Here is an 18789-nt window from a genome sequence, read left to right on the forward strand (position 1 = left end):
AATGATGATGGTTATGCAGCCCGAGGGTCTGGGGGTCGGGGAGGGGCCCTTCGTGGGCGGCAGCGGGGGCGGCGAGTACATGGAACAGGAGGAGGACTGGGACCGCGACCTACTGCTCGACCCGGCCTGGGAGAAGCAGCAGCGGAAAGTGAGTGCTCACCCATTTTCAGATGGCAAAACTGAGGCCTGAGAAGGCGGGCGATTTGTCCCTGGCATCTCGGCAAGTTGGGGGGCAGAGCCCATCTAGACCCAGAGGGCCACTCCCTAGCCTGGGCTCTGCCCTTCAGTCGTCCACTGTCTCCCAGAGCTGGAAGAGAGGGCTGGGAGCCCTCAGGAGGGGTTTAGGATAACAAGGAGAGTTTCTCGGGTCCCCACCTCCCAGGAGTTCATTACCCTGGACGTACTGTCCCACTTCTGCTGGTGAAAAGGGGTTGGGTGAAGCCCAAGAGATCCAAGTCTGGGGAGTGTGGAGAAAATAATCTTTCTTCCCGGACCCCCAACTCTCTAGTTGACTATCTTACGACCCCACCCTGAGGACTTGCAGCGGCAACTAGTGGACCTGGAGTGTGGGGGAGGAGAGAACCATCCCAGAAGCGGTGGGACTCTCTCATCTCTATCCTCTCCACCCTGGGGTTCATTGCCACCAATCCCAATTGTCAAATGTGGAAACTGAGGCCCAGAAAAGGGCAGAGATAGGACCCAAATCATATACTCTCAGAAAACAGGGCCTCCATCCCCAACTTAAGGGTCTTTGCCCCTTGCTTGCCCCACCCCCACTCCTTCCCAAGATACCCCTCCCCACCGAAGGGGCCCTAAGTCTGCTGAAAAGGCCACAAGGTCAAGAAGAGGGGAGCCTGGGTCCCCTTACACAGTAACCTGACTCTCCGGCCAGATGGACTCTTTGTGCTGAGGCAGCGGCTTGGGGGAGCTGGAGTGGGGCACATGGGCAGCTGCTGCCCAGGCCCAGCCTTGTAGGGCACTCGGGCCCCCTTCCTGATCTATTTTCACTCCCAGACTTTCCCAAGTGGAGGGGGCAGGACACCTGGGTTCCCAAAAGAGAAAATGATCCGAGCTGGAGTGAGCAGACTTTGGGGAGTGGCAGACCAGGGGGAGGGAGGACTCTGTGAAGTCATTAGACCCTACGGAGCCTTTGCCAACAGTGTGTGACTCCAGGAAAGGGCAGGGAACAGGAGCGCTCAGTGGAATTTGCAGGATCTGAGAATCCTAGGATTTAGAATCCGAACACCTCTGCTGGGTCGGATGACAGGAGATGACCCCAGAGTCCCGGAGGCTCAGTTGACTAAGCTGGGGTGCCCCCAGTGACATGCTTCCCCTTTGGCTCCTCCTGCACCTGTCTCCAAGCAGGGCTGCGGTCCCTGGGCCTGGCAGTCTCCCAGTGATGTCATCCCTGCCCCTGGCTCCCACCACCATCTGCTCTGCAACAGCTCCTACCCCCACCCCACCCACCAGGTTTCCCTCAGATCCAGGTCCGCATGCCCTTCATGAGACACATGCTAGTCTGTAATTTGCCTGCATCGTTTAACAAAATACCAGGAATACCCTTCCATCCCAGCCTACAGCCGCCCACTTCGTCCATTCATTCAACGGCGGCACAACCTCGATGTTCCGTAAATTCATCAGCATCCCTGGAAGTTAGCCATTCCGGAGTTTCCTTCTTCTCCAGCCTGAGTATGTCTTACTCAGCTTAGCCCCGCTCTACCCCTGCCCCCTTCCACCCGTGACTCGGAGCGCTCCCTCCTGCTCCTGCCTGATGCCGGAGTCCTCTTGGTTCAACCTCATTCCAAAACATTCATTCAGTATCTCTTAGGGAGCTCCTTCTCCGGGCCAGGCACTGTGTCAGGTGTCAGGACTTCAGCGGGAAACAAAATAAAGCCTCTGCCTCAGGAAGCTTACACCACAGCAAGGAAGAGTGTTTCTGTCCCTTCCCTCTGACCCTGCCCCATTCCCTTCCCTGAAACCCCTTCTCACCCCTCCCTGCCGCCTCCCCCACCACCTTCTCACGTCTCCCTCCTGCTCTCCAAAGCCATTTGCCTCCACTCTGCCACCAGAAAGAGCTTTCTGCAACTCAGCTCTGCCCACCTCCCTCTGCCCAAAATCTTCCCTGATGCCCTGTTGCCGTCAGATCAAGTTAAAACTCCCTGGCTTAGCACCCCAGACCGTGCATGACCTGGCCCCTGCTGCCCCTCCGGCCCGCCTCTCGCCTCTTATACCCCAACACCCCCAGCTTCATTCCAGCGGCACCCAGATAGCTGTAACCCCACAAACCTAGCAACTGTTTCTCAGCACCGAGCACTTGCCTGTGTGGCTGCCCCTGCCTGAAATGCCCTTGCCTGCCCTTCTCTGTCTGAATAATTCCTGATCTTCCTTTGCAGCTCAGATCAAATATGAGCCTTCCCCCAAGGGGTCCCCTGCCTGTTTCGAAGAACCCTTCCCTCTTCTCCCTGACGCTAGTCTCTCCCAGCATTTCTCAGACCAACATGACCCTTTGATTGACTGAGAGCTCCTTTAGGGCAGGGACCCCATCTCAGTAAATCATGTTTGTCACATGAAAGAATGGGCTTTCGTCCACCGTGGAAGCCCCACCTGGTCCCGCCTTTCCCCCTGCTTTATCTAGACCCAGAGCGTCTCAGATGTCAGGGTTGGAGGGAACTACAGAGAATCCAACTGCCTTCCCCCATGCTTGGGGCCCCATCAAGTAGTGCTCAGCACTTGCTTGTACACCTCCAGTGATGGGAAGCTCACTCCCTTTCCATAGCAATGACAGTTCTTCAAGAATTTAAAGCATTATTTTTCATGTCCAGCTTCTAGGGCAGCAAAAAAGCTGGTCTGAGGGAAGGAAACTAGCTGAGGGAAATAATCCCAAAGGACTTCCAGGGCCATCTCCCAGGATTAATTGCTTTGTGGTGGGGGAATGCTCTGAATTCTAGAATCCTACCTGACTAGAGGAAGAAAGACCTTGGGACATCATGAAGTCTGGCCAGTTAATTATACAAATGAGCCCAAGAAAGGGCAAAGTGTATATTCCAGGTCACAGTGAGTGAGCATCTCAGCTGGGCTTGGAGCCCAAGGAGAGACTCTACCAAGCACCTTACAGCTGATGGCAGAATGCAGGGTTTGAGGGTTTGGTAGGTTGGTGGAGCTGGTGTATCAGGCTGCAGGTCACCCTGATCCCCAATATACACAGAGCTGCACAGCAGCCCTCCCATCTCGGATGGAGGCTGAAGCTGACTCTGGGGAGAGGGGAAGGGCAGTCACCTCCGGGAACTGGGTCAGGCTAGTCCTTGTGTCCTCCATGACTTGGAAAGATCTTGTACCTTCACATTCTACTTGGAGGCCGATTCACAACAGCCCCGGGAGGTCCGTGGGGCTGAGAGCACAATAATTTTTTTTTTTAAGATTTTTATTTATTTGACAGATCACAAGTAGGCAGAGAGGCAGGCAGAGAGAGAGAGAAGAGGAGGAGGCAGGCTCCTTGCTGAGCAGAGAGCCCGATTCGAGGCTCAATCCCAGGACCCTGGGATCATGACCTGAGCTGAAGGCAGAGGCTTTAACCACTGAGCCACCCAGGTGCCCCGCTGAGAGTACAATAATGCAGGTGCACAGTCCTTCAGGCAAAACCCTCAGAACTGGATATGCTTCAGTCCGGGATTGTTCAGGTGTTAGAAGGGCCAGCCTCAGCCCACAGAGGGTCTCACACTTTGGAGTACTTGCTTTACAGGTTTCTAAAACCCCCTGCAGGGCTTAAGACTGACCATAGCTGGCATGCCCCAAGTCCAGACCCGGACCGATGTGGGGCCTCGAGCCCATATCTCCTTTTCCAGGAGAACAAAGACTCAGAGAGGAAAAGGGACCAGTCCTAGGGGCACAGCACCTCGGTGGCTGAGCCAGGACTTGACTCTGGGGCCAGCGCTCTCAGCTCAACCCCAGTGTCCTCCAGACCCAGGGCTAGGGTCTGAGTGCTGTCCTCTGCCCCCAGACCTTCACTGCCTGGTGCAACTCACACCTGCGCAAGGCTGGCACCCAGATTGAAAACATCGAGGAGGATTTCCGCAATGGCCTCAAACTCATGCTGCTCTTGGAGGTCATTTCAGGTAAGGATGCAAATCAAGGCACAGGGACCCTAGGACCTAGGGGAATCCAGGGAGCAGGGGGAACATGACAGCCCCGTGCAGGTGGGGACCTTGAGGGGGAGGTGGAAGTTTGAGGACAGTGTCTTCAGCTTCTTCTTGTGACTTTTGGCCCCTGACCTCTCCCCTTGACCCCCAGGAGAGAGGCTGCCCAGGCCAGACAAAGGCAAGATGCGCTTCCATAAAATCGCCAATGTCAACAAGGCCCTGGACTTCATTGCCAGCAAGGGGGTTAAGCTGGTGTCCATCGGCGCTGAAGGTGAGGAGGGGGCAGGAGGAGGCCCGGGAGGGGAGCAGAGGGCCGTCCTGACGTCAGCACGTCACTTCCGGGAGCCTGTCTTCTCAACTGTGGGGGTAACCGTCCGAGCCTCCTGGGAGGGACTGTTAACTGTGCCCGGGACAAGCAGGTGTTCCATGATTGAACACTGACTAGGTGCCAGCTCTGGCCTGGGGGCCGAGGGCCAAGGCATGGAGTGCAGTGTGGCGGGGGGTGCAGCTGAAGCAGTACAGGCCTTGAATGCCAGATGGAAGTCATGCACGTCCCCCACCCTGCAGAGATTGTGGATGGGAACCTGAAGATGACCCTGGGCATGATCTGGACCATCATCCTCCGCTTCGCCATCCAGGACATCTCTGTGGAGGGTGAGTGGCGGGGAAGCCCAGAGGGTGAGAGGGCTGGCCCCAGACCCCTCCTCCCCAGCTGACCCTTGTCTCCGTCCCTGCCCAGAAACCTCCGCCAAGGAAGGCCTGCTCCTGTGGTGCCAGCGGAAGACGGCGCCCTACCGCAACGTCAACGTGCAGAATTTCCATACCAGGTCTGTCTGCGGTCGGCACACGCACACGGGCCTCTGCCAGGCTCTACGGCACACGGCCCGGGGGAGGGGCCCTCACGGCCAAGGTCCTGGAATGGTGTCTGGGTATAGGAGGACTCTGCTGATGTTGAACTGAATCTGGGCGGGGAGGGAGGATCCCTGAGGGAGGGCTCCTTGGAGACATCCCGAGAAGAGCGTTTCATTCACAAGGAACCATGTGAGCAAAAACCTGGAGGCCCACAACATCCAGCTAGTGGTGTGACCCAGGCACAGGGTATGGGAGGGAATCATGATGAGCTTGGAGGAGATGGTCCAAGTCTGGTAATGAAGGGCCTCTGGTGCCAAGCCGACGAGCTGAGACTCTGCTCCATCTTACTGATGAGGCTGTCCTGATGGGGACCCTCCTGGAGTAAGGGGAGGATGGGCGTCAGCTTGACTCCAGGCCTGATCCCCCTTCTCTCGGTCCAGCTGGAAGGATGGCCTGGCCCTCTGTGCTCTCATCCACCGACACCGCCCCGACCTCATTGACTACGCCAAACTGCGCAAGGTGGGCCTCGGCCACCCCTAGCCCCGACTCCCCAGCCTCTGCCCTCGGCTGACATTACACCTGTCCCTGCTCCAATCCACCTAGGATGACCCCGTTGGCAACCTTAACACTGCCTTCGAGGTAGCCGAGAAATACTTGGACATCCCCAGGATGCTGGATGCAGAAGGTGAGACGAAGCCCCGCCCAGGCAAGGACTCCAGTTATGGACCAGAGGCACAGTCCAGCCTCCACCGCCGCCACCCCCCCCCCCGCCCCTGCTCTTCCCTCCTCAGTCTGCCCTCTAGTAAAAAATTCTTCCTGTCCCAGGCCGCCTTCCCCAGGAGCCCTCTCTCCTGCCCCCTGCCCCTCTCCAGCCAGTGGAAGCAGCCCCTCCTTCCCCTTCCCTGGGGCGCCATCCTTTGGTTCATATCTCCATCACCTGGCTCACCTGGGAGCATGGGAGCTCCTTGGGGCAGGTCCTGCCTCTTGTCCTGCCCAAGCAAGGCTCTAGTTAACTGAGGCAGCAAATATTTTCTGAACACCAACTGTGTCTGGTGCCCTAGATGTGTGGGCACCAATGGCTGAGAACTTGGGGAAAAGACAGATGGATGGACCCACAGAGCAATGGGATGGTTGGAGACACCAGGCAGCGTGGGCTGTTGCTTCTCGAGGCCTGCCGCATCTGCTCACTCACCCCATAGAGGACAAGATTCCTGGGCCCTGGGGCGATCAGAGAGGACTTTGGGGAAGAGGCAGACATTGGGTTTGGGGTAGCTGGCAGCTGGTGGCTGTGACTAGATGTCTCCATTCCTCCTGTATCCAGAGAGCTCTCTGCCTGGTTAGGGGTGTGAGCCCATTCCCCAAGCCTGGCTTTGGCCAATATATACCCCACTGCCATCCCCTAGACATCGTGAACACCCCAAAACCTGATGAGAAGGCTATCATGACCTATGTTTCCTGCTTCTACCATGCCTTCGCCGGGGCTGAGCAGGTAAGGGGGCCCCGGCTGCTGCTGCCTGGGCTGAGCGTGTGGACCGAGGGGCCCAACCCTGGTGGCATCCCAACATCTGGAGGTGCTGGGCCCCACGTGGGCGGGAGTGCCACTGTCCCAACTGCCTAGACAGTCTCTGGGGAACCCAGGAGCAGAGGCATCTGGCCTGGAAGCTCCCTCCTCATCTAAAAAGACGTGCTGCCCTATTTGCACAGACCCAGGTTTTAAGGGCTTTACAGAGGAGGGTTGGGTTAGGGTGTCTGCTGCAGCTTATTCTAGTGCCCACCTTTTCCGACTCCCACGACAGGCAGAAACGGCCGCCAATAGGATCTGCAAGGTACTGGCCGTGAACCAGGAGAATGAGAAACTGATGGAAGAGTATGAGAAGCTTGCCAGTGAGGTGAGATGAGGCCAGAGAAGGCCCTTCCCCTTCCCACGCCGGTGGTCCCCCAACCCTGGCTGTCCTTCCCCCGCTTCTGGCTGTCCAAGCTCCTGGGCATTCACGGAGTCACTCACCATTCATTTGTTCACTCTGTCCTTTATCCACTCACCCATATTTAGGCATTCTCCTGGCCCTTTGCTCTGTGCCGGCCTATATTGGTCCCTGACTAGGCTCAGAGGTTGACATTTGGCTCCTTCCCTGATTAGTGGGGACCCCCGTTCTGCTCGGGGCCTGGCCTTCTGGCCACAGCCCGGGCGTGGGTGGGTGAGAGCCGGGCGGGGCGAGCCGGCCAGCTCTGAGCTCTCTGCGCCGCACCTGCCTGGCCTTGGCAGCTGCTGGAGTGGATCCGCCGCACCATACCATGGCTGGAGAACCGCGTGGGCGAGCCCAGCATGAGCGCCATGCAGCGCAAGCTGGAGGACTTCCGCGACTACCGGCGCCTGCACAAGCCGCCCCGGGTGCAGGAGAAGTGCCAGCTGGAGATCAACTTCAATACGCTACAGACCAAGCTGCGGCTGAGCCACCGGCCTGCCTTCATGCCCTCCGAGGGCAAGCTCGTCTCGGTGAGCCACCCCCACTCTGCCCACATCCTCCGGGTGACATAGGGCTCTGGGTCCCCATCTGTGCAATGGGCGAACCATGCTGGAAGGCGCCCCTGCCTGCCCCACAGGACATCGCCAACGCATGGCGCGGGCTGGAGCAAGCGGAGAAGGGCTACGAGGACTGGCTGCTCTCGGAGATCAGGCGCCTGCAGCGGCTCCAGCACCTGGCGGAGAAATTCCAGCAGAAGGCCTCCTTGCACGAAGCCTGGACCCGAGGTAGGTACACCTTATGGGGCTTGAGTCTGTCCCGGAGTGGAGACCGGTATGGGAGGAGGGAGGGGACCCTGACAAAATGCACAGGTCAGGAACAGGTGTCCTGGCAGGAAGGTGGGGACCTGTTTTCTAGAAACACCCTGACTTGCTGTGCAGCCGAGTCACGGCTCCTCTTTGGATCCCAGTTTCTCCATCTGTAAACTTGGGCCCCTGTCGCTGGGCTCCGGCCTCCTGGAGGTCTGCTCTGATTCACTGGTCATGTAGCATTTTGTTTGTACCGGTGGTAGGTGAGTCCCCAACCCTAACAGCACTTATGTTGGACTCAGCATATCCATGGCAGGATACCGCAGGGGTCAAATACATCACTCCGTATGAAAGCGTTCATTCTGTCTTTTGTCAGGGATTAATCCTACAGATAAGTGAGCCCTGCCTAAAATTAACGAACAAACATTAGTAATGGATTATGGACATGAAGGATAACAATGGTCTGATATAAACAAGAACTCCTTAAGTATACACCTGTTTATGGGACTTCCAGGAGGTTTCTGAATCTTTTTTTTTTTTAAGATTTTATTTATTTACTTGACAGACAGAGATCACAAGTAGGCAGAGAGGCAGGAAGGGAAGCAGGCTCCCCGCCGAACAGAGAGCCCAATGCGGGGCTTGATCCCAGGACCCCGGGATCATGACCAGTTCCGAAGGCAGAGGCTTTAACTCACTGAGCCACCCAGGCACCCCGGTTTCTGAATCTTTAAGCCTCGTAGGATCTCTGCAAAATACAGTTGCATTCCATAAATAGTAGGGGCTGCAATTATTATTATTATTATTATGGTTTTATTTGTGTAATGTAATTCATTCTCATAGCACTTTCACATTCATCATTTATTCATCCAACAAGTATTCCTAGAAGGTCTGCCAAGTGGCAGGCACTGTGCCAGGCTCTGGAGAACCTGGTGAGCCCGGGAAACCAGGCCAGGGGCTCCCTGGGCTCAGAGTCGTTGGGAGGTAGTTCACGATCCTGGAAGGCCCAAACTGTACCAAGGGCCACTTGTGAGATGTGTGGGATCAGGGACGCTGACATCATTTACAGGTCATGCCCAGGACCTTCACTTTATCACTCTGGCATGGCAGAACAGACCCCTAGGATGAGCTGGGCAGGTGTAACCACCTGCATTTCGCAGATGAGGGAGGACTCTGCACGGTCACCCAGACTGCTCCAAAACTCAGCTCCCACCTTGGCCGCTGCTGGGTGGCCTGAGCCCAGCCTCTCTCCGAGTAGGGAAGGAGGATATGCTGAGCCAGCGCGACTATGAGTCGGCCTCCCTGCAGGAGGTTCGGGCGCTGCTGCGGCGCCATGAGGCCTTTGAGAGCGACCTGGCGGCGCACCAGGACCGAGTGGAGCACATCGCGGCGCTGGCCCAGGAGCTCAAGTAGGCGTGGCCTGCCTCTGGGCCTGCCCCCTGCGGGGACAACTACCTTACCTGGCTTTGCCCCTCGCAGGCCTGGTCCCCACTGCCCTACGCAAGACTTCCTTTTTCCCAGTTCAGGAACCCTGCCTGGGTGCCATGTCTTTCCCCATGACCACTTGCTCTGCTCCTCCTCCTCCAACCCTGTCCCCGATGCGGCACCCACACTCTTCCCTCCCCGTTCCTGCCCCACCCCCACGGCCCTAACCTGGTGGCCCCCTTCAGCTGCAGTCTTTGGCCTGCTAGCTCCAATCGCCCCACCTGCCCTGGCTTCCCCACCTCCTCCTCTAAACCCGCCCCTTCTCGCATCGTCGCACCCCCCACCCCCCGCTGACACTCCACAAGGGACTGGAGCTCAGGACCCACGCGCACCCTCTACCCAACGAAGGCACTGGAACCCCCACCTCTACCCCCCAGGAATGAATGCCCTGTTTCACCCGCACCTGCCTGCCTGGCTCCCTTGCACCTTCACCATCTGGTGCACAGTTTCCAGCCCCAGGATGGTAGTCCAGGAAATCTAGGCTGTGGTCTGACCCCCTCCTCATCCCCTTTCTGGCCCGCAGTGAGCTGGACTACCACGAGGCGGCCTCCGTGAATAGCCGCTGCCAGGCCATCTGCGACCAGTGGGACACCTTGGGCACACTGACCCAGAAGAGGAGGGACGCACTGGAGGTGGGTTTGGGGGCCAGGGAGCTGGGGTTGGAGACTGGAGGCTGGTGTGGGCCGGCTGGGCGGGCTGCTGACTCGCTACCCCGTGGCCCCTAGCGGATGGAGAAGCTCCTGGAGACCATCGACCAGCTGCAGCTGGAGTTTGCCCGGCGGGCAGCGCCCTTCAACAACTGGCTGGACGGGGCCGTGGAGGACCTGCAGGACGTGTGGCTGGTGCACTCGGTGGAGGAGACCCAGGTGGATGCAGGGTTCCAGGTTGGGGGGTGCTGGATGGAGTGACAGGGAAGCGGGCCTCGACTCCCGTCAGCCCTTTCTTTGGGTGCCTGGGGCATGGAGATAAGAGGGAAGCCCCAGTCCCCGGATGCTAGGCTGGGAGACAGGAGGCCCGCTGCGGACCCACTGGGGCGCCTGCAGCACGTGGGCAGCGGGAACTGGAGGGTGCTGGCTCACGCTTCCCCCCCGCCGTGCCCAGAGCCTGATGACTGCACACGAGCAATTCAAAGCTACGTTGCCGGAGGCTGACCGAGAGCGAGGAGCCATCCTGGGGATCCAGGGGGAAATCCAGAAGATCTGCCAAACGTATGGATTGCGGCCCAGCACCACCAACCCCTACATTAGCCTCACACCGCAGGACATCAACACCAAGTGGGACATGGTCAGTGCCGCCCGTGACCACTCCCTGCCTCCCACCCACCCTGTGTGTTCTAACCACCTCGGAACCTCAGGCATCATGAGCTATGCAGACTCTAGTCCACCTTTGGATCTGGGGTCTGTCACAGCCTCCGTGAGGCTTCGGATATATTGCCCTGCCTCTCACGGCCTCCTCTGTAAAATGGCCCTAACAACAGTGTTTTCCTGTAGGGCCTGATGTGAAGTAGAATTAAGCCTGGGGTATGGACATCTCGTTGTATCACTGGCCCCATTTTACAGATGAGGAAACAAACCTGGATGTCATGTGACTTGCCCAAGAGCTTGTCCTTATGAGCCCAGACATGTTGGCCCCGAGTAGCAGGGGCTCTTCTAGGGCTTGGAGCCCATCTCCCCTCAAAGCGATCTTCTGGCTCCCAGAGCTGCCCCAGGCACAGAGCACCCTTCTTCCTAGGTCCGAAAGCTGGTGCCCAGCCGGGACCAGACGCTGCAGGAAGAGCTCGCCCGGCAGCAGCTGAACGAGAGGCTCCGGCGACAGTTTGCTGCTCAAGCTAATGCCATTGGGCCCTGGATCCAGGGGAAGGTGGAGGTAAGGCTCGGAGGGTTGGGGCCGTCTCGGGGAGTGAGGCCAGGGCCGGGGCCACAGGGGCCTGGGAGTGCTCATCCTGCCTGTGTCCCCCAACAGGAGGTGGGGCGCCTGGCCACAGGGATGGTCGGCTCTCTGGAGGACCAGATGGCTGCGCTGCGGCAGCAGGAGCAGAACATCATCAACTACAAGAGCAACATTGACCGGCTGGAGGGGGACCACCAGCTGCTGCAGGAGAGCCTGGTGTTCGACAACAAGCACACAGTCTACAGCATGGAGGTGAGAGGCACCGGCTTAGAGGGGGCGGGGAGGCGGCGCTGGCTGGGGAAGCCCAGGGCAACCATGGGGGGACCCAGCACGTGTGCCCCAGGGGGGACCCCAGGTCAGCCTGGCTGTGTTCTTCGGGGCGCCCGCAGGGATACTGAGATCTAGCGAGGGACACTGACCTGTCCAGAGTCACAGAGCCATCTGAAGCCAGGCCAGGACTGGGTGATCAACGCTTAGTGCATAGTAAGTTCTCAAACTTCAAGGCAGGAAGGGCTGCGGACAGTCACTCAGCACATAGGGAACCTCCAGATAGGGACAAAGGCCCAACAGAGTGGAAGACTTGGCCAGGTCACACAGCGGACTGGGAGTGAAGCTCGAACTGGTGGCCAGGCACCGGCCGCCTACTGACTTGGCTCGTCACGTGTTTCCCAGCACATCCGCGTTGGCTGGGAGCAGCTGCTCACCTCCATCGCCCGCACTATCAATGAGGTGGAGAACCAGGTACTGACCCGAGATGCCAAGGGCCTGAGCCAGGAGCAGCTCAATGAGTTCCGGGCATCCTTCAACCACTTTGACCGGGTCAGCAGGGGCCCACCGCTGTGGGGTGGTGGACTTGGGGGCTGGTGGGGTTGGACAACCAAGTCTGATAATCACTCATGTGCCACAGAAGCGGAACGGAATGATGGAGCCTGATGACTTCCGGGCTTGCCTCATCTCCATGGGGTATGACCTGGTGAGTGCCCCCAGCCTTTGTCGCGGGAGTCCCATCAGTGCCTCTCTCCTACAGCGTGATCACCTACTGTGTCCCTCCTACCTTCACATGCGTTTCATTCTCAGCATGCCCACTGAGGCTGGGCAGAATGACCCCACTTCTCATAGGGGCTGTCAAAGGCTCAGGTAAATGAACTTTCTCAAGGACGCAGCTAGGATTTGGACTTGGTTGTAGGGGACCCAAAAGCCTGAGCTTACAACATTTTTACCGGGAGAAACAGCACTACAGAGAGCACCAGAAAAAAGATCAGGACCCAAGGGCAACGGGGGGCATTGCCAGGGGCAAGAAGCAGGTTTCCGCTGAGTAGAGAGGATTCCCTGTACACCCAGAGCCAAGGCTGTGGCACAGTCCATGGAGGCAAGAGAGCGCTTTGTAACCCGGGCTGTCAAGCCAGAGCTAGGGGACACGAGGAGCCTTCTGGCTTTAGCACCCACGATAGACAACGGTGTCTGGCTTCTGTCCCTACAGGGAGAGGTGGAGTTTGCTCGCATCATGACCATGGTGGACCCCAACGCAACTGGCGTCGTGACCTTCCAGGCCTTCATCGACTTCATGACCCGAGAGACAGCTGAAACCGACACAGCTGAACAAGTTGTGGCCTCCTTCAAGATCCTGGCAGGAGATAAGGTGAGTCCCGGTGGTGGAAGGGGCTGGGAGGCTGCGACAGGGACCGGGGTCTGTGGGTCCTCAACAACCCTTTCTCCCCCAGAACTACATCACTCCCGAAGAGCTGCGGCGGGAGCTCCCCGCTGAGCAGGCCGAGTACTGCATCCGTCGCATGACGCCCTACAAGGGCTCCGGGGCTCCAGCTGGAGCCCTGGACTACGTGGCCTTCTCCAGTGCCCTCTACGGGGAGAGTGACCTCTGACTGCAACCTCTAAGGGTCTCTGCAGGAGTCAGAGGGAGAGGGAGCTCCCTCTGGCCGATCCCATCCATGTCTCGGAGCAAGGGCCTCAGAGAACGGCCAGCCATGTCCTTCTGAATAAAGACCCACCCGTGAGCCTCTCTTTCTTCTTCTTTCGGTTCCCGAAGCGGAAGCTGGGCCCTTAGGCTCCTGGGCAGGACCAGCTGCCCAACCTTGACCCTCCAGGAGTCCCTTCTACCCCTCTTTTCCCTTAGGTACCAAGCACTCACACCACACTGGGGCTTAGGACACCTCTTTATTGCTGTTAGAAAAAGGCAGTTACAATAGTTTCTCTAGATGTGTAAGGAAACAATGTCCCCAAATCCAGGGGGAACCAGAAAACGTATAGCATCAGAGAGAGGAAAGGCAGGGCAGGAAGCCAGAGCCTGCTGAGGACAAAGCTGGGTTTAAAACCAGAGTATCTTCTTCCCACCTGCTCCGTACCCAAGCCCAAGGTTCTTGCCCCAGCCTCAGCTGCCAGGACACCCTCCTTCGGCCCAAGGGCCTCCTAGCTACCACAGGTCAACGAAGGTGCTGCTGGGGAACTTCAGGGTGGGGGGGGGGGAAGGGGGTAGGGGTGTTGTCCTAGCCCAGTGCCTTTTGCTCACCCTGAGGTACCCGGTGCCTGTCCCTCAGCCAGCTGTGCCTCCTGGGAAGGGGCCTGGACACTCAGGCCAGGCTGAGGAAGGGGCTGCTCTGGTCAGCACCAGGTCCCGCGCTGGTGCTCCTCAGTTCACCACTGCCGAGCTGGCCATGGTGTTCACACCGCAGGCCCCGGACCCACGATGCAAGTAGTAGTAACCCTGGCGGGAAGGCAAGGGGGGCTGGTGAGGGCGCTCAGGCAGGACCGGGGTGGGCGGGCCGGGGCCAGGAAGACCAGACTCACCTCCTCGCCCCAGTCTGAGCCCCAGCTGTTCTTGATGGCCCAGAAGGGAATGCCAGAGCCTGGGGAGCAGTGCGGGATGCAGGTCAGGGCTCCCAGCCCTTTGCACTCTCCCAGTATCTGCCGTGGTCTACTGGGACAGGTACTAGGAAAAGAGCAGAAAGCCAGACAGGCCCACCTACCACCCTCCCGGAGACCTGGTGTGGCTCTGGGGTCAGCGGAGGACACCCAGCTCTCTCCCCACCAGCAGGTTACTTATCTGAAACAGTTCTACCTCCCACTGCTTCAGCATTCCCATCGGAGAGGGGACAGAGGACTCCTGCCTGGCCCAAGACCCACAGTGGGGTAAGGACAGGGTTCCCAGGCACTCCCTCCCTTTCCCCATCCAGAGGTCCTGAGAGGCTGTGGCCCAACTCCTGCCCGTGACCCAGAGCGACTGGGCAGAGGATGGGGGTTGGTCAGTGGAACTCACGGTTGCCGTAGCCCACGAGCAACACAGCGTGGTCGATGAGCCAAGGGCTGCAGAGGGGCCGCAGTGGGTGCGAGATCCCATGGCGGTAGAACTGGGGTGGGGAGAATAAAGAGTAGGGGGCCACCTCCAAGGAGAGGTGGGAAAGGAGACGGCCAGGGATGGGCGGGGGCAGCAGAGCCGGGGCCTTACCTGCATGCCAAAGGCATTGATGGCGACGGAGATGGGGCCCTTCTCGGCCAGCCAGGCCGCCAGCTCTGAGACACGTGAGGGACGGCATCAGGGACAGCCAGGCCGCAGCCGGCCTGCCCCCACCCTCGCCCTGGCCCTTACTCACTCTCCTCATTCTGGCTCAGCTCCACCGAGTCATTGATGTAGACCCTGGCCTTCTTTGGAGAGAAACCGCAGGTCTGCATGTGGCCGCGGTAACTGTAGTCGTCCTCCGTCTCCAGCCCCCCTGCGGAGTGGCGGGGTCGGATGGCGCAGGGAGAGAAAATAGGGACCCCTGTGTGCCACACACTCGTCTTCTCCAGGACAGGGGCCACACTCAGCCCCTTCTGCGAGGTCTCAAGGTCCTCGCCCACCCCAGACCAGGGCCCTGGCCTCCGACCAACAGCCTCCCTCTAGAGATGACCCAACAGAGACCGAGGGGGCTGAGGGAGGAACCAGGGAGAAACATGGCTGAGACGAGACTCGATGCCCAACTTCTGATCCTTACTCATCCCAGAACTCCTAGGGCTCTTCGCCTTGGCTGGCTTGCCCTGCTCAGTCTGCTCCCAGTGTGGCCCAGACCCCTGCTGGGCTCCCAGTCTCTGCACAGCCACTGCAGTCCCTCAGACTTTCATCCCTGGGCCGCTGAAGCCCACCACGGAACTGAACTGCCAATTTAAGTCAATATCTCCTCAAGGATGAGGTATGTTGTTACAGAAATACAGACCTCCAAGCAGCAAAAACACCAAGACCCCTGCTGTGCACCAAGGACTTTAAGTATCATCTCCTCACTTGATACTCAGAGCAACCACGTGAAGTGGTCAAGATGAGCCCCATTTCACAGATGAAATCAAAGAGTTGACTTGCTGAAGGTTTTCATTAAGGCTTGACATCAACACCCGAACCCGCTGAATCACACTGACCCCCACTGCCCCTCCTGACCCCGTGATGCATACCCAGAGTCTTTATGGCCGAGTAGGCATTGGAGGGCAAGCCACCCAGGCAGGCCTTGTCCACCTTGTCACAGTCCAAGAGCTCTAGGAGACAGAAGCCTGGTCCTGAGGAGCCCTCTGGAGGGGCTGGGCAGGGGGCAGGGGCGTTGAGTAGGAGGCTCACCCTGCTCGGAGAGGGAGAGCAGGGCCCCCTGTTTCAGGAACCACTGGCCCTCCACGTTACCAGTGACTGAGAAAGCCCAGCAGGAGCCACACATGCCCTGCAAGAGAGGGGCTGAGTCAGACCAGAGCCCCCTCCCCACCCCAGTGCAGTCCTCATGTCCCGCCATTGCCTCTTAGAGGTCCGACCTGGTTCTTGACTTTGGTGACGGCCCCCTTTCTCCTCCAGTCCCACTCGGATGGGGCAGAGTCGCCAGCAGACTTGTCTAGGCGCATGTTCTTGCCATGGTACTCTCTTAGGAGGGGATTCAGGTAGATGGTATGGAACTCCTCCTCTGTGGGGAAAGGTGGGCAGGGGATGGGTGGGATGGGGAAAAGTATAAGGCAGCCCTGATAGGGGACCTTGGGAGGAGACCATGACTCTTCCAGGCTCCATGAGGACTCTGGCCACCACTGCTACCTGTAAGGTCACTGAACTTGGTGACCCCATACTGAGCTGTGCCACGGTCCAGTGCCTGGATCTTCTGTGCTCGCATCATGTTGTTGGAAAAGACAGACATGCGCCACTGGGTTTCTGAGAACCAAGGAGCAGGAGAGGAAAGGTTTGGACCCCAGGCAGATGATGAAAGGCACTTGGGACTAACAAGCACAAGGTTTCCCTGGGGAGCAGGTAGGCTCTGGATCAGGCCTCAAGTTCTTTTCAAGGACAGAACTCTGGGGAGGTCTGGAGCTGAGGAGAGGTCCAGACCTGTGAGTGATGAGGGGGAAGTGGGAACAATTTTTTGGGTCACACTGAATTGATGGTAGCCCAGGAGTGAAGGCAGAAGCAAAATGGGCTCCAAAGGGTATCCTCAGACAGGGGGTCATGGGAAAAGACTACCATGCTGGAGAGATGGGGGTACCAGCAGAGAAAATCTGGCCTTTGCCCCTTCCCATTCTACCCAGAATGATGAAGACCCATGCTTTCTGATCAAGAAAAAAATATGGGAGAAGGGGACAAGTCCCTGAGGCAGCTGTCCAGTCCTATGAGGCTGGGCAAGAACTTGGGGATTAAGGAGTCCCTCAATGGATGCACTGCCTCTTATGTCCTTCCCCTCCCCAACACCAAGGTACCAAAGCGGGGTAAGGTCCTCATTTGATTGGGACAGGTACAGCCAAGGCAGGATCCTCACCCTCCTTCGACTCATACGTCCGATTATAGGTGGTAACGAACTCCTTGAAGATTGAGGCCATTTTCACAGAAAAGTCCTGTAAGAGGCACTGGGGTCTTTACAAGGAATCTTTCACAGATTCACCAGGGAGCCCAGGCCAGGGGAAGGGAAAGAGAAGAGGAAATGAAGCAGCAGCAGGCCGCCAGATGGAGCTGGGCTGCTCACCTGGGGCAGGGGTTCCTTGTTCAACAGTGGAAGGACTGAACTCAATGTCTCGTTTTTGTCATCTGGATAGGGTCAGAACAGAGAAGAAATCAAGGCTGAACCCTGAGTGAAGCCTGGTCTGAACTACGCCAGCATCCTCGGGCTATCCCAGCACCTGTGACCTTGGTATCCACTGGGCCGCAGTCCCGCCTCAGTAGCATGTGTTTTCCTAGCTCGTCCAAGACTTCAAAGCTGCAGAGCTATAGAGAGAGGAGGAAGCCAGTCTGCGGGCTGGGAATGGAGCAAGGCCTTGGCAAGATGGAGCTGGAAGGCCTCATGTGAAGACCCCCTCCAAGGCAATCCCCCCCACCAAAGCGCACAGTGAGGCAAAGTGCGCACCCTGCCATGCCCACTCTTTTTTTTTTTTTTAAAGATTTTATTTATTTATCAGAGAGAGAGGGAGAGAGGGCGAGCACAGGCAGACAGAATGGCAGGCAGAGGCAGAGGGAGAAGCAGGCTCCCCGCTGAGCAAGGGGCCTGATGTGGGACTCGATCCCAGGACGCTGGGATCATGACCTGAGCTGAAGGCAGCTGCTTAACCAACTGAGCCACCCAGGCGTCCCTGCCATGCCCACTCTTAAGTGCATTTTGGTTTCTGGCCCGCAGAACCTTGGGAAATGACTCAAGGTGGGGTAGTTGCTGCCTCTTCATCACTTGACCCAAAGTCATCACGGGGACTGAGGAGTCCCAGGAGCCCTCCCACTCACCAGGGTCTTCTTGGACACAGGGAGCTGGCACACCGTGGGGTCGTTGCAGGGAGGCTCCTCCAGGGTCGCCCTCAGGGAGTACAGCGACCCCTCGCCCGCCTGGATGGAGGAACGGGTGAGGCGGGCACAGCCCTCGCTCCTCAGCCCGTCCCTCCCACAGCCCCGCCCTACCCCCTCCCTTTCCCGATCACCAGAATTCGTCCCTCCTGCATCCCGCGCCCCCCACCCCGGGCCCAGGCCAAACTTCCCAACCCTCCGACTAGGGCCCCCGCGCACCAGGACCAGGAAGCCCGCACCCCGGGCGCATCCTCACCCGGCGGACGCGACCGCGCACGGCCCCCAGCGTCGCCCGCGTCCCGGCTGCCCGGCCGCGGTTGTACATCTCCAGCGCGAAGCGGGCGGGCCCCAGCAGCTCCGGGTACGCCGCCTCCCGGGCCTGAGCGTCGGCTGCTCGGCGGGGCGGGGCGGGAGCGGCGCCCAGGAGCAGCCCCAGCAGCGACAGCAGCGGCAGCCAGGGTGCCATGGCGAGGGCGAAGCCGGCGGCCCGGACGCACCGACCGACGGACGCGCGGACCAACTGACAGGGCGGCGCAGCCCGCGGCCAGAGGGGCCGACGTCCCTCCCCCTGCTCCCGGGGCGGCGGGGCGCGGGCCAATGGACGCGGGCCCGGTGCGCCTGCGCACTCGCTTATTTACGCGAAGCACGTGGGCCGCGCCTGCGGTGCAGGAGAGTCTTTGCCAAAGCGCGAGGGGGAGGAGGGGGAGGGGAAAGAGGAGGAGGGGGAGGGAGGGGAAAGAGGGAGGCGGGTGGTTGCCTTGCAGCCTCGCAGCAGATCGGTCAGTCTGTGGACTCGTGGCCCGCCCAGCTGCAGTCTTGGAATAATCCTCTTAGGTCTCGGAGACCTTTAGGGAGGGGAAGGGATGCTGACCTGGAAGTGACAATAGTTA

At 58.9% G+C, this 18789-nt stretch overlaps 2 protein-coding genes across 4 annotated transcripts; one reads left to right on the forward strand and one right to left on the reverse strand.

Moving 5' to 3' along the window:
- The first annotated feature begins 1 nt into the window (after position 1).
- ACTN3 (actinin alpha 3) lies at positions 2-13010 on the forward strand. Of its 3 annotated transcripts, none has more exons than XM_044261197.1 (21): positions 2-148; positions 3998-4112; positions 4288-4407; positions 4704-4790; positions 4876-4963; positions 5429-5507; positions 5592-5673; positions 6392-6477; positions 6785-6877; positions 7252-7482; positions 7590-7737; positions 9014-9164; positions 9764-9872; positions 9966-10106; positions 10342-10524; positions 10972-11106; positions 11203-11382; positions 11803-11949; positions 12038-12103; positions 12611-12769; positions 12852-13010. In XM_044261197.1, exons 1-21 carry the CDS (start codon positions 2-4, stop codon positions 13008-13010), a joined length of 2706 nt encoding a protein of 901 aa, XP_044117132.1. The 3 variants fall into 3 exon arrangements, with proteins under 3 accessions (XP_044117132.1, XP_044117130.1, XP_044117131.1); XM_044261195.1 differs by having other exon boundaries at positions 5-148; positions 11803-11969; positions 12013-12103; XM_044261196.1 differs by having other exon boundaries at positions 5-148; positions 12038-12107; positions 12582-12769.
- A 273-nt stretch (positions 13011-13283) lies between these two features.
- CTSF (cathepsin F) lies at positions 13284-18408 on the reverse strand. Its single transcript, XM_044259762.1, has 14 exons — positions 18156-18408; positions 17843-17941; positions 17251-17335; positions 17097-17158; positions 16893-16968; positions 16181-16294; positions 15910-16055; positions 15725-15821; positions 15565-15645; positions 14736-14855; positions 14591-14655; positions 14402-14492; positions 13933-13991; positions 13284-13849 (listed from the first exon to the last, which is right to left on the reverse strand). Exons 1-14 carry the CDS (start codon positions 18363-18365, stop codon positions 13775-13777), a joined length of 1380 nt encoding a protein of 459 aa, XP_044115697.1. The 5' UTR covers positions 18366-18408; the 3' UTR covers positions 13284-13774.
- Positions 18409-18789: the final 381 nt, after the last annotated feature.

This window comes from Neovison vison, chromosome 7, assembly GCF_020171115.1.
Source record: "Neovison vison isolate M4711 chromosome 7, ASM_NN_V1, whole genome shotgun sequence".
Taxonomy (NCBI): Eukaryota; Metazoa; Chordata; class Mammalia; order Carnivora; family Mustelidae; genus Neogale; species Neogale vison.

Bases quoted from the DNA above. Each gene is read 5' to 3' on its own strand.
- ACTN3 (XM_044261195.1), top strand. From the start codon at position 5: ATGATGGTTATGCAGCCCGAGGGTCTGGGGGTCGGGGAGGGGCCCTTC. The intron at 4,964-5,428 runs GTCTGTCTGCGG...CTCTCGGTCCAG, and splicing joins GTGCAGAATTTCCATACCAG to CTGGAAGGATGGCCTGGCCC. The intron at 7,738-9,013 runs GTAGGTACACCT...CTCTCCGAGTAG, and splicing joins GCACGAAGCCTGGACCCGAG to GGAAGGAGGATATGCTGAGC.
- CTSF (XM_044259762.1), bottom strand. From the start codon at position 18,365: ATGGCACCCTGGCTGCCGCTGCTGTCGCTGCTGGGGCTGCTCCTGGGC. The intron at 17,159-17,250 runs GTGCTGGGATAG...GACCCTATCCAG, and splicing joins AGTGGATACCAAGGTCACAG to ATGACAAAAACGAGACATTG. The intron at 16,969-17,096 runs GTGAGCAGCCCA...TGCCTCTTACAG, and splicing joins ACAAGGAACCCCTGCCCCAG to GACTTTTCTGTGAAAATGGC.